A 16790-nucleotide genomic window follows, 5' to 3' on the forward strand; every position below is an offset into this window, starting at 1 on the left:
GTTCTCGCAAAAAAACTCGCACCGACGTCGTTTACAAATAAAGTTTCCTTTTGTAGCTGAAATATCGTGCGCAATTTAACAGCAAAAAAATATAAATAACTGTTACGAATTTGGATATGTTTATCGTGCTAAAATCTACTTTTTTGAAGTAGATTAGCTAAAAGGATTTGGTAGTTAAATAATTAAAATGAAATTAGGATTAAAAACAGTTTTGATACATATTTCTCTTTGAACTATACGAAACTGGTGAAAATGGTATAATAAAAAAGGTGAGTAGGTATATCTACAGCTATAAAGGCGACATCTAACTTTTGCGCTCTTCAATATTGCTACTGTCAACGTCAAAAACTTCTAGCGCCCCTTAACTTTTATTTATTGTTTTCGATTGGCCGTAATGTGTTCAACGTCCCCCAAGGGGCCCTCGAATTTCTTTAAAAGTTTACCCCTTATTCGAGGGAAACTTTGGAACAGATTGAAACTTGAAAAGCAAAGCTCCCTCTTGTCAGACATTAAAATTTTAATTGGCAATCAGCCGGACACTTATTCTAAATTATTTGGTTTTGAATAGAACTCACCGAGTTGGTTTTATAAAAATTACAAGGACTTTTAATTTACATTTTTATATATATTAATGTAACACTAACAAATATGGAGTTAATCTGTTTGTGTAATTCGATTTACGAGTTAAATACCGTTCGAAATTACATCCACTTTGGCAAATGTCCCAATCAGTTATCAAATTTATTCAATTTGATACGATTTAATTTCCGGCTAAAAACATTACTTTTTCAAATTAAATCGTTACGCTTGTTTTACGTTTTTGCACGTTTAAAATAAAAAAGTATTCAATTTAAACTCGGAAACGCAGTGACAGGGGGCGATTGTTCCCGGCAATATTTGTAATGCATTATGGCAAAAGTTTATCTAGCATCGGTAACCGCGTTTGAGCTTTGAATGGGGAATTTAAATGTATAACGGGGTACGGGGGTTTATTACTGACTACATTGGTGGTTTTATTGCGCGAGCGCAAAAACCTACGCGGTCAACGCTAAAAACAGAACAATGCCTCTGAAAATATGCACTTTTCCGCGATATTGTGCGCGACGTGACACAACTGTAAACAATTTTTCAACTCGTACCACACAATCAACTTTATTTTTCCGAAAAACCAACACCTTTATTACTTAAATAATCGCTAAGTTTTATTCAAAAACATATTTTTAGATTTTATTACTACTTTATAATGTTTCTGAAAACTTGATTACTTACAAAACAATATGCTATAGTTTATCACACCTAAATTAGTGAAAACTAAACTTCAACTCGTTCAAGTGTTCAAACAAACAAGAAGAGTAGGTGAGGAAACATCAATATCGCATCAAATCGCAGTTTAGCTATTACGGAAGAGTTCATCATCGAAAATTATCGAGGAGAGCCAAGTTTCATGATGTAAAACGAGTTATTAGCTTTACCGTTTAGGCCACGAGCACACTAAACTTCAAGTGGGGCAGTTATTGATAACAACTATTTTTCTAAAAGCAAAATTGTTAGAACGCCATCGATATATTTAATTAACATACTGATAATAAGAATAGACCAAGATGAAAAGTTTTTTATTGCGATTCAAATTGCTAAGTTTCTGAATAGGAACGATAGGTGTAAATGGTTTTAATTACTTGTTATTAAATTTTCTTAACTTTCGATTATTTAAGATTTTCTTGTGGAAACATCAATTTTGAGAATTTCAGGTTTTTCAATGATGAGTGAAAATACTCTTTACTAATCGTTTTTTATGCTAATTTAAAACATTTTTTATCTAAACCGTTTTCTCCCCTCGCTTTTAGTTGTTGATATATTAATAATTATGATGTTGAAATGCCAAATTTGAGAATTTTGAGTTTTTTATCTTAACTTAATAATTACCAACGGGGCATGATAATGGTTTTTATAAATAGTTTCTTTGGTTCATTTAGAACGTTTTTTATCTCTAAAATTTCTTTCCTTCGATTTTAGATTTTGATTTATTAATAAATATAGCTCTAAAAACGGTAATTTTATGAATTTTAAGTTTCTATCCTTCTTAGTTGGTAACAATCAACGATGGATAAAATTAATTTTTACTAATCATTTTTTAAGCTAATTTAGAACCTTTTTTATCTGTAACATTTCTCCCTTCCGCTTTTTGGTTTTGATCTATAATAATAAAGCTTTTATCCTTCTAAGTTGGTAACAATCAACGATGGATGAAATTAATTTACACTAATCATTTTTTAAGCTAATTTATAACTTTTTTTATCTGTAACATTTCTCCCTTCCGCTTTTTGGTTTTGATCTATTAAGGATTATAACGGTGAAAACGCCAATTTCCGGAATGTAGTGTTTTTCACCGTTCTAAATTTTTGATTATGACCGATAAGTGCAAATGGTTTTAATTACGCGTTATTAAGGTTAAATTAGAACTTTTTTTATTTAAAACATTTCATCCCATCTCTCTTAATTTTCGATTATTTTAGATTTGTTGTGAAAACATCAATTTTGAGAATTTCAGGTTTTTCAATGATGAGAGAAAATACTCTTTACTGATCGTTTTTTATGTTAATTTAAAACATTTTTTATTTAAACCGTTTTCTCCCCTCGCTTTTAGTTTTTGATATATTAATAATTATGATGTTGAAATGCCAAATTTGAGAATTTTGAGTTTTTTATCTTAGCTTAATAATTACCAATCCGGGATGATAATAGTTTTTATCAATAGTTTCTTGATTTCATTTAGAACGTTTTTTATTTTTAAAATTTCTTCCCATCGATTTTAGATTTTGATTTATTAATAAATATAGCTCTAAAAACGGTAATTTTATGAATTTTAAGTTTCTATCCTTCTTAGTTGGTAACAATCAACGATGGATAAAATTAATTTTTACTAATCATTTTTTAAGCTAATTTAGAACCTTTTTTATCTGTAACATTTCTCCCTTCCGCTTTTTGGTTTTGATCTATTAAGGATTATAACGTTGAAAACGCGAATTTCCGGAATTTAGTGTTTTTCACCATTCTAAATTTTGATTACGAACGATAAGAGTAAATGGTTTTAATTACTCGTTATTAAGGTTAAATTAGACCTTTTTTTATTTAAAAGATTTCATCCCATCTCTCTTAATTTTCGATTATTTGAGATTTTGTTGTGGAAACATCAATTTTGAGAATTTCAGGTTTTTCAATGATGAGTGAAAATACTCTTTACTAATCGATTTTTATGTTAATTTAAAACATTTTTTATCTAAACCGTTTTCTCCCCTCGCTTTTAGTTTTTGATATATTAATAATTATGATGTTGAAATGCCAAATTTGAGAATTTTGAGTTTTTTATCTTAGCTTAATAATTACCAACGAGGGGTGATAATGGTCTTTATGAACAGTTTTTTGGGTTCATTTAGAACGTTTTTTATCTTTAAAATTTCTTCCCTTCGATTTTAGATTTTGATTTATTAATAAATATAGCACTAAAAACGCAAATTTTATGAATTTTAAGCTATTATCCTTCTAAGTTGGTAACAATCAACAATGGATGAAATTAATTTTTACTAATCATTTTTTAAGCTAATTTAGATCCTTTTTTATCTGTAACATTTCTCCCTTCCGCTTTTAGTTTATGATCTATTAAGGATTATAATGTTGAAAACGCCAATTTCCGGAATTTAGTGTTTTTTACCCTTCTAAATTTTTGGTTATGAACGATATGTGTAAATGGTTTTAATTACTCGTTATTAAGGTTAAATTAGAACTTTTTTTATTTAAAACATTTCATCCCATCTCTCTTAATTTTCGATTATTTAAGATTTGTTGTGGAAACATCAATTTTGAGAATTTCAGGTTTTTCAATGATGTGTGAAAATACTCTTTACTGATCGTTTTTTATGTTAATTTAAAACATTTTTTATTTAAACCGTTTTCTCCCCTCGCTTTTCGTTTTTGATATATTAATAATTATGATGTTGAAATGCCAAATTTGAGAATTTTAAGTTTTTTATCTTAGCTTAATAATTACCAACCAGGGATGATAATAGTTGTTATCAATAGTTTCTTGGGTTCATTTAGAACGTTTTTTATCTTTAAAATTTCTTCCCTTCGATTTTTGATTTTGATTTATTAATAAATATAGCATTAAAAACGCAAATTTTATGAATTTTAAGCTTTTATCCTTCTAAGTTAGTAACAATCAACGATGGATGAAATTAATTTTTACTAATCATTTTTTAAGCTAATTTAGATCCTTTTTTATCTGTAACATTTCTCCCTTCCGCTTTTAGTTTATGATCTATTAAGGATTATAACGTTGAAAACGCCAATTTCCGGAATTTAGTGTTTTTCACCCTTCTAAATCTTTGATTATGAGCGATAAGTGTAAATGGTTTTAATTACTTGTTATTAAGGTTAAATTAGAACTTTTTTTATTTAAAACATTTCATCCCATTTCTCTTAATTTTCGATTATTTGAGATTTTGTTGTGGAAACATCAATTTTGAGAATTTCAGGTTTTTCAATGATGAGTGAAAATACTCTTTACTAATCGTTTTTTATGCTAATTTAAAACATTTTTTATCTAAACCGTTTTCTCCTATCGCTTTTAGTTTTTGATTTATTAATAGTTATGATGTTGAAATGCCAAATTTGAGAATTTTGAGTTTTTTATCTTAGCTTCATAATTACCAACCGGGGATGATAATAGTTTTTATCAATAGTTTCTTGGGTTCATTTAGAACGTTTTTATTTTTAAAATTTCTTCCCTTCGATTTTAGATTTTGATTTATTAATAAATATAGCTCTAAAAACGCTAATTTTATGAATTTTAAGCTTTTATCCTTCTAAGTTGGTAACAATCAACCATGGATGAAATTAATTTTTACTAATCATTTTTTACGTTAATTTAGAACGTTTTTTATCTGTAACATTTCTCCCTTCCGCTTTTTGGTTTTGATCTATTAAGGATTATAACGTTGAAAACGCCAATTTCCGGAATTTGGTGTGTTTCACCCTTCTAAATTTTTTATTACGAACGATAAGTGTAAATGGTTTTCATTACTCGTTATTAAGGTTAAATTAGAACTTTTTTTATTTAAAACATTTCATCCCATCTCTCTTAATTTTCGATTATTTGAGATTTTGTTGTGGAAACCTCAATTTTGAGAATTTCAGGTTTTTCAATGATGTGTGAAAATACTCTTTACTAATCGTTTTTTATGTTAATTTAAAACATTTTTTATCTAAACAATTTTCTCCCCTCGCTTTTAGTTTTTGATGTATTAATAATTATGATGTTGAAATGCCAAATTTGAGAATTTTGAGTTTTTTATCTTAGCTTAATAATTACCAACCAGGGATGATAATAGTTGTTATCAATAGTTTCTTGGGTTCATTTAGAACGTTTTTTATCTTTAAAATTTCTTCCCTTCGATTTTAGATTTTGATTTATTAATAAATATAGCTCTAAAAACGCAAATTTTATGAATTTTAAGCTTTTATCCTTCTAAGTTGGTAACAATCAACGATGGATGAAATTAATTTTTACTAATCATTTTTTAAGCTAATTTAGATCCTTTTTTATCTGTAACATTTCTCCCTTCCGCTTTTAGTTTATAATCTATTAAGGATTATAACGTTGAAAACGCCAATTTCCGGAATTTAGTGTTTTTCACCCTTCTAAATTTTTGGTTACCAACGATAAGTGTAAATGGTTTTAATTACTCGTTATTAAGCTTAAATTAGAACTTTTTTTATTTAAAACATTTCATCCCATCTCTCTTAATTTTCGATTATTTGAGATTTTCTTGTGGAAACATCAATTTTGAGAATTTCAGGTTTTTCAATGATGTGTGAAAATACTCTTTACTAATCGTTTTTTTATGTTAATTTAAAACATTTTTTATCTAAACCGTTTTCTCCCCTCGCTTTTGTTTTTGATATATTAATAATTATGATGTTGAAATGCCAAATTTGAGAATTTTGAGTTTTTTATCTTAATTTAATAATTACCAACGGGGCATGATAATGGTTTTTATCAATAGTTTCTTTGGTTCATTTAGAACGTTTTTTATCTTTAAAATTTCTTCCCTTCGATTTTAGATTTTGATTTATTAATAAATATAGCTCTAAAAACGCAAATTTTATAAATTTTACGTTTCTCTCCTTCTATGTTGGTAACAATCAACGATGGATGAAATTAATTTTTACTAATCATTTTTTACGCTAATTTAGAACGTTTTTTATCTGTAACATTTCTCCCTTCCGCTTTTTAGTTTTGATCTATTACGGATTATAACGTTGAAAACGCCAATTTCCGGAATTTAGTGTTTTTCACCCTTCTAAATTTTTGATTATGACGATAAGTGTAAATGGTTTTAATTACTCGTTATCAAGGTTAATTTACAACTTTTTTTATTTGAAACGTTTCATCGCATTTCTCTTACTTTTCGATATATTTTAGATTTTGTTGTGGAAACATGAATTTTGAAAATTTCGGTTTTTTGTGTTTTAGGTTAAAAATGTATTTAAAATTTACTTTATAATCGGCTTTATATGTTGATATAAAAAGATATGAATGCTATTTTTAAAGTGTTCATATTTTTGGAACAAAGACAATATTTTCTCATACTTATGCTTTAGATGTGAATATATTTCGAACGTACAATCATAGAATAAGATTGACTATAAATCTAGATATTGTGACAGATATCCTGAAGGACTATTACTCATAATTTGCTTTGAAATAAAAATAAGGCGGTCAATTTATGCGCAAATCAGTTGGACCCAAGTGTAATAAACCGGGTGATTTACAGCTGACGATCGAAGCGGCCGCCGCGGACGTGAAGGTGGGCCAGAATTCGATTTAGAACTGTTCGATCTGAATATCGCAGCCTTTAATACCGACTCGCCGGAATTCCGCGATCGTTACGGGCCACACATAAATATAAACGAGCCGGACGGGCCATATTTTCCCCGAGTTGCGAAGAGAACATCTGCGCCATCTGTTAAATTGAAGTTAAAAATCAATTAGGACACGCGTTTCGGTTTCTGTTTAGGTTTAAATCGTTTTCGCACTTGAAACTTTTTCCACTTATAATTATATATAAACTTAGTTAATTAATTATCGTACCCAACGTCATCATTGCAAGTATGCAACCAATATCACAATATTGGTATTGTAATACGCGATTTGCGATATTGGTTGCATAATTGAAATGATAACGTCGGGTACGGTAATTAATTAGTTTTAATACATTTTTGATAAGTTGATGTTTCTGGTTTAATTTTTTAGAAGTTTCCATTTTGTAAAACGCTATTTACCACGTCGCGTGACAAACGAGGCATTCCGCTTAAGTAACGAATATAAACGGGAATGAAAAATGGCGTAAACTGTCACGTATCGTAAGAAATAAATATACTTAGGCACTGTACGGCCACTATCGCCGTGTGGGACATATGAACTTTCATTTGTGTAAGTACGGGCGCCAGGATGGCGGTGGTGCGCGGTGGCGGCGCCGTCCCCGGAGGGAGTCGGGGCCCTCGCTAGCGGAAATGGACCACTTACCTCCTTCATCAGTCATTACCAGGACTGTCGTGCTGGGGCCCAGTCCTTCTGGATTAAACACCTCGAGTGTGACGAGGTACTGGGTGTAGGTCTCCAGATTCTGTATGGTATGGCTCTGCAACAAATCGGCGGATGTAAATGGAAAGGGGTTAAGGCTTGTTGCCGCGACCGACGATTGTCTGCCATGGATTATAATGGATTGAGGGAAGCATATTGTGCTTGGAAGTCCAACGTCGTCTAATTTTAATTAATGGTGGAACCGCCGGGATTTTTGCTTAAATTTTAATCATATACATGCAGTTGTAAATTGCTATGGGTACCGGTAATTTTTATGTATTAATTCTGAAGCGGTTGCAATAAAGCTCAATTAGGCACGCGCTCCGACCGCCCCCTGTCGGCGATTCCGAATCAAAACAGACGGGAGGGCGCCCGGAACACTATTAGTGGACACCGGGATCTGGATTAGCAAGAGCCGGCCTGTTTTCTTTGATTTCCCACGAGCCATGAAACGAGTTGCGAAAGCCACCAGACGCACCAGGATTGCCACAGTCTACGGTTCAATTTTGGACCCTTTTTTGCCCCCCCGACCGTATCCACTTCAAAAGCTGATTACCGTATGACCAGACGAGCTACCTACTAATCTAACTCTACCGGCTATTGGACAAATTCTTTCCAAGTTGTATTGAGAAACTGAAACTAAAAGAAGATTGCGGTAGCGAACTAAAAAAAGTGTTAAGAGTTTCATTTTACTTCTTCCAGTGTAAACATTGTAATCACCGAGTGTGAAAACTGCTAAATAAATCAAATCAAATTTTCTTTGAAATATTGGATTTTTTTAGAATAAAGAAAAGTCTTGAAAATTTTAAGAAGTTCCTTTGGGATAAAAGAGATGCGAAGCAGATTGTCGATTGAAAAGTGTGGAACGCTGAAAAGAGGACGGGGATGGAGATTGGATATTCTATGGTGATTGTTATGGGGGTAAAATTTACCTCGACGGCGGGATCCCTAATGTAGATTTCCTTGCTGGTGTCCGGGCTTCTATCTCGTGGTCGATAAGAGATACGGTAGCCTAGAAATTCGCCGTGGATGGTGTCACGGTGTGGCGGCCTCCAACTGATGTGTAGAGACGTGGAAGATGTATTGTGAGCTGTGGTAATAGTTGGTTTACCTGTTGGCGCTATAAAAAAAATAAAAGAAAACCCAATTAGATCGTGGTGATATTGACGAATTTATTGACGCAGCTGGTTGACCACCACGTGCTTTATATAATAACCAGGCTTTCCTCCGTTATACGTTCTACGTTCAGGTCAGAACGTGGACACGACCCCGCACTATTGCATCACGTGCGCTCAATATCCTGATTAACATAGTAACGCTGCCACTGTACCCGAGGCAATTGCCTTTTTTGCACAGGGATCGCACGGAGAGGAAATTAGAAATATTAAGCCGCCAGGCTGGATTTAATAAAAACGTTTTCATACAGATGGGGGGCGTTTTAATCAAGTAGTTTCGTTGATATTTCTTTTCCACAAAACGTCTAATTCGTTAATGTACAACAAAGCACTTTATATACAATATATTTTTTTTCTTATTTACTAACTAGAGTATAATTTGAGGTGATAGAGTATAAAATTTTGTTGAAACAAGAAATATTAAAGAAATCTTATCTTCTAAAAGAAGAATTGATTGAAGAAGAAAAAAAATTTCAAAGTTAACCTATACTTTTAACGTAACCTCATTAATGATAAAAACTCGAAATGTCAAAAAAATCGTATCTTCTCGGGAAGCTACTTGTACAACTGTCCAATGAATAATATCAGATTCCTATACTCCAATATCAATACCTACCATAGGAAAGCTTATTTAATAGGTAACTATTTTAATACTCATCCTATACAGTGTGCTTTATTTGTAGAAACAAAATCCAAAGAAGGCATTCGCGCTAAGGATGCGGTTAACGACGCCGACGTCCAAGAATCCTGAATCCATAAAAAATCTCACACTATTGTTCACCTCACAAATTGTCCTGAAGTTGCGAATATACAAGTTGCGGAAATTCTTTTCGAGATTTTGATAATTGGAGACAGCCACGCTAGGGGAATGATGGTCTTCAGATTTAGATCTTCCAGATTTATTGAAGCTTGTAATAATATCAACCAAAGTAAGGGAAAATCTTTCTGGAATGAAGTCAAAAAACTATCAAAATACAAAAAAAACATCCACTTTCAAAAAACTTTTATTTCCAAATTCAATACTTTCCTAATGAATGGAAAACTGGGACAGTAGTATGCATCCCAAAAAAAGACTCAAACCTACAAACGCCTTCTGGTTATCGTCCTATAACGTTGCTTCCTGTCATCGGGAAAATGTTTGAAAATCTTATTAAAAAACGACTGGTAATGTATGTTTAAGATAAGATTCCACATCATCAGTTAGGATTTAGATCAGGGAAATCGACTATACATCCACTAACTATTCTTACTTCAAATCTACACATTTCTCGCTTGCAGCAAATAAAATCAGCAGCTCTTTTTCTAGACATACAAAAAGCGTTTGACTCAGTGTGGCATAATGGTCTGATTTACAAATTACACAAATTAAACGTTCCACCTGAGTTACTTAAATTACTCTCAAATTTTTTAAAAGATCGTCCTTTGCTCAGGGTTCGTCGCTCTCACCAATACTATACAATGCTGTTGCGTATGACATGATGGAAATTTCCGCGCTGTCTACCGATTTATATATGCTGCAATATTTCGACGACACTGCAGTAATAGCGCATGGATAGAAACTTGAAACAGCCATAGTAACATTACAAGAAGCAACTGACAAAATAACTAAATGGTGCTCTTCCTGGCGAATTAACATAAACGCTTCAAAAACACAATACCATTCCATAGGATAACAGATAATTCTCCAACAGTATACATCAGACAGACACAAATCAGTCCTTCAGCGAACATCAAATACCTGGGTATAATCTTTGACAGCAAAGTGAAGTTGAAAAGTGCAGTTGCAAAATGAAAGCAATCACCAGAACAAAGCTGTTTAGAAGTTTAACCTACAAGAAAGAAGGTATCAGAAGGACATCAAATGCGCTGCGCATATTTATAAGACTATTTGTAGACCAATTTTAGAGTATGCAAGCCTATTGACCTATGATAGCAAGCGATGCATACTAAGGAGTTTGGAAGTTGGCGAAAGAACAAGTCTCCGAGCAGTAACCAAAATGAGACACCCGAACAATCCATTGCACAACATCGCAAATAAAACGCTATACGAAAAAACCGAAATAACGCCTTGACGGAGCGACTTCTAATTTTAGCAAACAAATCTAAGAGCAAGATGGCTGAAGAAAAGTCTCCCCTATTTATACTATCAGAATTCGACACAATTTACAAAAGGATTGTGACAGGATAACAATATGTGGCTAATAACATTTTAATTATTGGATTGACTTTGGTCGATAGCCTTTTTTAGACTTCACATAGAATGTACATTATGTTGTTGTTTATGTTATATATTGCTCTTAATTGTCTAAAATAAATCCATTGTCACTCTCGTATCTTCTAAACGAAACGAGAAATGTTAAAATGTTCAAATGTAACCTATATTTTTAACGTAATCTTATTAATGATAAAAACTCGAAATGTTAAAAAAAACGTATCTTCTAAACGAAACTAAAAATGTTAATGGGGTATACAAGAATTTAGTGAAGAATTCATTCAAGATTTTTATAAAAAATATAAATTTGAAATATCTTGATTTGTTTTTGAGAAAAATATTTTCAAAGTTAATCTATATTTTTAATGTAATCTAATTAATGATAAAATCCAGAAATATTAAAAAAATCGTATTTTCTAAACGAAACTAAAAATGTTAATGGGGTATACAAGAATTTGGCGAAGAATTGATTCAAGATTTTTATAAAAAATATAAATTTGAAATGTCTTGTTTTGTTTTTGAGAAAAAAATTTTCAAACTTAAGCTATATTTTTAACGTAACCTCATTAATGATGAAAACCGGAAATGTTAAAAAAATCGTATTTTCTCCGTGACTAACGAATTTCCCACAAAATACGATCTACCCCGAAGCGATTTATTAAAAATAAACAGCGACATTGAAAATTTCCTAGTAAACGAAGCTCAAACCCAAATGTGCATAGCACTCCTGACTCAATCCATATCTTTGCACACTCCAGTGATTAAGTATTCTCCTTTTATGTATACCCTACCCAAACATATAATAGATTTGTTGCACACAAAAAGAAGAATGTATCGTACGTACTTAATATCCAACGACAAAACTAAAAAGACAGAATATAATAATCTAAACAAAAAAAATCATGAAGCAGTAAAAAAGTACAGATTCAATGAATCAATGAGTGGTTAAAATTCTGCAAAGAAATCGAAAACGATGAAGCCAGAACATTTTGGCAAAAAATAAAGAGCCAACTTTAAAATTGAATGATCTGGAACATGCAACAACAGATGATCAAAAAAGCGAAGCATTTGCCCAACACTTCCAAGAAGCTCTTACTCCTAAAACCGATCCAACATTTGACGACGACAATCTAACAAAAGTAGAAAACTGGTATACCAGATTCAGCGAATCCCAAAGACTCAATAAAAGGAAAAGATCTAATTACGCATATATTACGAAATCTAAATCCCACCGCGCACAAATTTATTCGTCAAGCTTACAACTACTGCTTAAAGTCAAGGAAATTCCCTGAAATATGGAGATATGTTCCATTATAACAATCCTCAAACCTGGCGCTGACCATTTCCACCTGACCACATCCCAGGTACTAGAGACCAATAACCCTCCTCTCAGTGATAGGCAAAATCTTCGAAAGTATCATTAATCAACGAATCCTCAAAGCTACACAAGAAATCATACCAACATACCAGTTTGGATTTAAACCACAAAACTCTACAACCCATCCGTTAATAACACTAGTAAATAACATACAAGTAAATCACAAACAAAAAAGAAAATCTATTGCATTGTTCTTAGACATAAATAAAGCCTTTGACACGGTGTGGCATAATGTATGGCATATAATTTACTATACAAAATGGAAAAAAACAGGTGTCAATGGTGCTTTAATTAAAATCATAGACGAGTACCTAAAAAATAGACAACTTCAAGTAAAGGTAGGAGAGAAATTCTCTTTCCTATTTTCTTCAGCGCAAGGTGTCCCACAGGGATCTCCTCTGTCTCCAACTTTATAGAATATGTTTTGTACATCCTACAGTATGCAGATGACACAACAATGGTCTCACACAACACCACACTAGACAAAGCAACCGAAAACCTTCAAATGCTGTACGATACGACGCTAAAATGGTTCAAAAATTGGAGACTTACACCCAATTCCTCCAAGTTCCAACTTATGATTCCCAACCACCGCATCTGCGAAAGATATCCTAAAATTAATACTGGCACAGCCACGGTGAAACCTTTCAACGTTATTAAATATCTTGGTATAGATTTAGACAACAACATAAAACTATTCAAAACACTTCAAATCCAAAGGAGTTGAAGCTGTCAAACGAACAAAATATTACAAGAACGTTGAAGGCATTTCAACAAAAACTGCTACGAAGATCTATAACGGTATATGTAGACTGGTTTTAGACTACGGTCAAATTCTCACAGCCAATGCATCAAAGAAAACAAAAGAAAGAATAATAAAAGCAGAAAGAAATGCCTGAGAATTATAACGAAGATACGCAATCCTTAAAATCCACTGCACAACAAATTATACATACAGTTATTGTACATACAGTTAACAAACTGTATGTACGCAGTGGAAGTCTGCTGTGATCATTCCAATACCGAAAATCGAAACACCAACTGATTTTAAGCACCTGCGACCGATTTCTATTCTTCCTACCTTGAGCAAAGTACTGGAAAAAGTTATTTCCTACCAATTTAAAAACTTTATTATTTCAAATGATATATTACCAGACTGTCAATCGGGATTTGTGTCTGGACGTAGTTGCACAACTGCACTTTTAAATGTCACTGACGATATATTAAAGGCTTTAGTTAGGCCGCTTTAGTGTTGTTGGATTTTAGCAAAGCGTTCGATGTTGTTGACCATGATATTGTGCTGTCGATGCTTCACTATATTGGAGGCGGGGAGGAAGGTATAAAGTTGATTAAAACGTATTTAATAGACAGATGCCAATGTGTACAGGTCAATGGCTTAATTTCTGAACCATTGAAGCTGAAGCGTGGAGTACCGCAGGGGTCGGTACTCTATACTCTATACTTCCAAAAGCTGTCAATTATTGTAAAATTCATATGTATGCTGACGACACTCAGCTATACTACAACTTTCCGCTTCGTGAATATGAGGACTTAGCGAATGTCAGTGAATTTGCAAAGAATCACGCCTTGACATTAAACCCTGATAAAAGTGTAGTTATTCTGTTTGGCAGAAATGTGGAAGTTGAGGAATTGAAAGCTAATCTGATTCTTAGGTTGAACGGTTGCAATATACCTATTGTTGATGAGGCAAGGAATCTTGGGCTACTTGTTAATAATGCCTTTAGGTACAAACAGCACATTACTAAAACATTAAGTGTTTGTTTTTTGAAATTAAAAATACTCTATTCTTTCAAAGATATTTTTAATTTAAAAATGAAGAAGATGCTTTGTGAATGTCTTTGCTTAATTAATTGTATTCCTGTCTACTATCCATGTTTAAATTTCATGGATAAATTGAGAGTGCAAAACGCTTGCATAAGATATATATTCAGAATAAAAAAATTTGAAAGGATCTCTCATAAGCTTAAAGAGTTAACTTAGCTGACTGTTCAGAATCGTTATACTCTACAGGCTTCAGTGCTGTATCACAAGGTTGTCACAACTGGCTCGCCTAATTATTTGAGTGAAAAGATTCAGTTTAGAGGGGATCTACACAGTATAAATATTACAAATAAAAATGTTGTTAATCCGTCTGCCCATAGTTCAGCTCTGTTTTGTCGTGCGTTTAGCTAGTGTGCCTATAAGCTGTATAATTCTATCCCCGTCACCATTAGGGCCAAAAGGGAGCATTAATTTGAGCGACAGTGACTTCTTGTTTGCTTGTGTAGTGGATCAATCTAATTTTAATGCAAGTGGAATAATTTGTTTTGTTTTATTTCATTATATTATTTTTTATTTTATATATTGCTCATATATAAAATAGATTATAAGTGAAATGAAGATTATAATGCAGAATCAATTAATAGTTTTAGTTTTTAGGAGTAGGCATGTACTGCGATTAAAAGTGCAATTATTTTAAGGTTAAGTGAAAGAGCAGAAGCGGGCTATATTATGGTCGCATTCTGAACTTCGCCTTAGGATTTCCACATGTTTTGTATTTAAGTTATAGTATATTATTTTGCATTATAGTTACTATAGTTACTATTATTATTGTTTGTTCTCTTTACTCTGGAAATAAAGACAGTTTATTATTATTATTATTATAATACTGTAAGGTGGAAAGATCAGGGCTTTCAAAGCTCCTGATCGGTAGCCAATAAAGATTATTTCTCTTTCTCTCTCGTATCTTCTAAACGAGATGAAAAATGTTATATACAGGGTGACTGGTACATAAACGTGAATATTGAAATACGTTGTTCTAGAGCTCACTTGTAATTGATTACGATAAATATGCCTTATAGAAAAGTGAATAATTTAGAAAATGATAGAAAAAATTTCTCGAATTTTGTTGTACTTTTACTGGTTTATTTATATATTTTTTTTTGTTACAGACCATCTTGTAACATCTACTACAAAAGATATCCATGCGGAGTTAAATCTTTAAAGATTTGTAAAAGAATTTTTACGTTTATTTTAAGTAAATTTTGTGACAATAATAATTTTATATTTTCGATGTTAATTTCCTGTAAAATACATTGACTTTTGTCTCTGATGATGGCTTTTTCCGAAACTAGTTAGACAACAAAAATATAAAAAAAATATAAAAAATAAAAATAAAAAAAAAATATAAAAAATATGAAAAAATATAAATAAACCAGTAAAAGTACAACAAAAATACGAAAAATTTTTTCTATCACGTTAAACTAACTGGTATAATGGATATTAACTTCAATTTCAACCTACTTTAGAAAATATTTCAATTTTTTGCTTTTTGTACAAGTTCAGTACATACTCTTACAAATCTTGAAATTTAGAGAGTAGTAATAGTTTCTTTGGCAATGTATCGACTTCTCTAGATAGATTACATCCTAATACACATTTAAAGTCAAGAAATACTGTAAATATTTCGATGGTTTAAAAATACAGGAAGTGAAATATTCGATTTTTAAGTTAATTTTCAAACAAAGTGTTTATTCATGAGCGTCTATTTCAAAATTTCTATGATACATTCAGCATACAAATTATTGCAAAAACTTCTCTGTTTTGTTACCTTTCGAATGAGGTATGAAGCATGGCAAAATGCCTTTCCAATTAGCCAATAATAATATAACAATTGGTGCGAGCACAATTTTGACAACGTACCCAATGTGAATAAAATTCAAAATCGATTACAATTGCGGTTGAAATTCAATTCATTAATGGTTAACAACCATCGGTTAAACAATTTTTCTACGTTTTGGCAGTAAGGCATGGAATTTAGACAGTTTTTTCGTGAATATTGTTTATTTTTATTTGAATAACATTTTGGTTAAAATGTCATCGTTTACAAATGCTGAGTATGCCGACATCCTATTTATTTACGGTTTCTGTGACGGAAATGATGTCAGCAACGCTATCCAAATCGACGAATTCCTCATATTAGTGTATTTGGCGCCACTTATCGACGTCTAGCTGAGACTGGCAATTTAAGAAAAGTCGAACGTGTAGGACGTGCTGGACTTAATGTGGAAGAAGACATTTTGGAATCATTCGATGAAGCACCCACATCCAGTACAAGAAACGTCGCTGCTAATTTGGGGATATCACAATGGAAAGTCTGGTCAACTCTTCGACAAATGGGCAACCATCCTTATCATTACACACCTGTCCAGGCACTTGAGTATCTTGATTCGTTTCCCAGAAAAAATTTTTTAAAGTTAACCTATACATGAGATATATGGTCATCAGATTTTTTGTCAATTTTTTTTTATTGCAGTAGAAAATTTCGTATCCTTCTCAGTACATAAAGTAAAGTTTGAGTAACGGCGTAAGCGAAAAAAAGTC

At 32.0% G+C, this 16790-nt stretch overlaps 1 protein-coding gene across 6 annotated transcripts in view; it reads right to left on the bottom strand.

Moving 5' to 3' along the window:
• The window catches only part of LOC111413900 (Protein tyrosine phosphatase 99A), a 300358-nt gene that overhangs the window by 54028 nt on the left and 229540 nt on the right, over positions 1 to 16790 (bottom strand). For all 6 annotated transcript variants that reach the window (XM_071198715.1, XM_023045036.2, XM_071198716.1 and 3 more), the window contains exons 5-6: positions 8575 to 8762; positions 7586 to 7700 (exon numbers count right to left, since the gene is read on the bottom strand). In XM_071198715.1, the coding sequence (XP_071054816.1) occupies positions 7586 to 7700; positions 8575 to 8762 (303 nt within the window). The remainder of the gene's footprint in view (positions 1 to 7585; positions 7701 to 8574; positions 8763 to 16790) is intronic.

Source organism: Onthophagus taurus, chromosome 8 (assembly GCF_036711975.1).
Source record: "Onthophagus taurus isolate NC chromosome 8, IU_Otau_3.0, whole genome shotgun sequence".
Taxonomy (NCBI): Eukaryota; Metazoa; Arthropoda; class Insecta; order Coleoptera; family Scarabaeidae; genus Onthophagus; species Onthophagus taurus.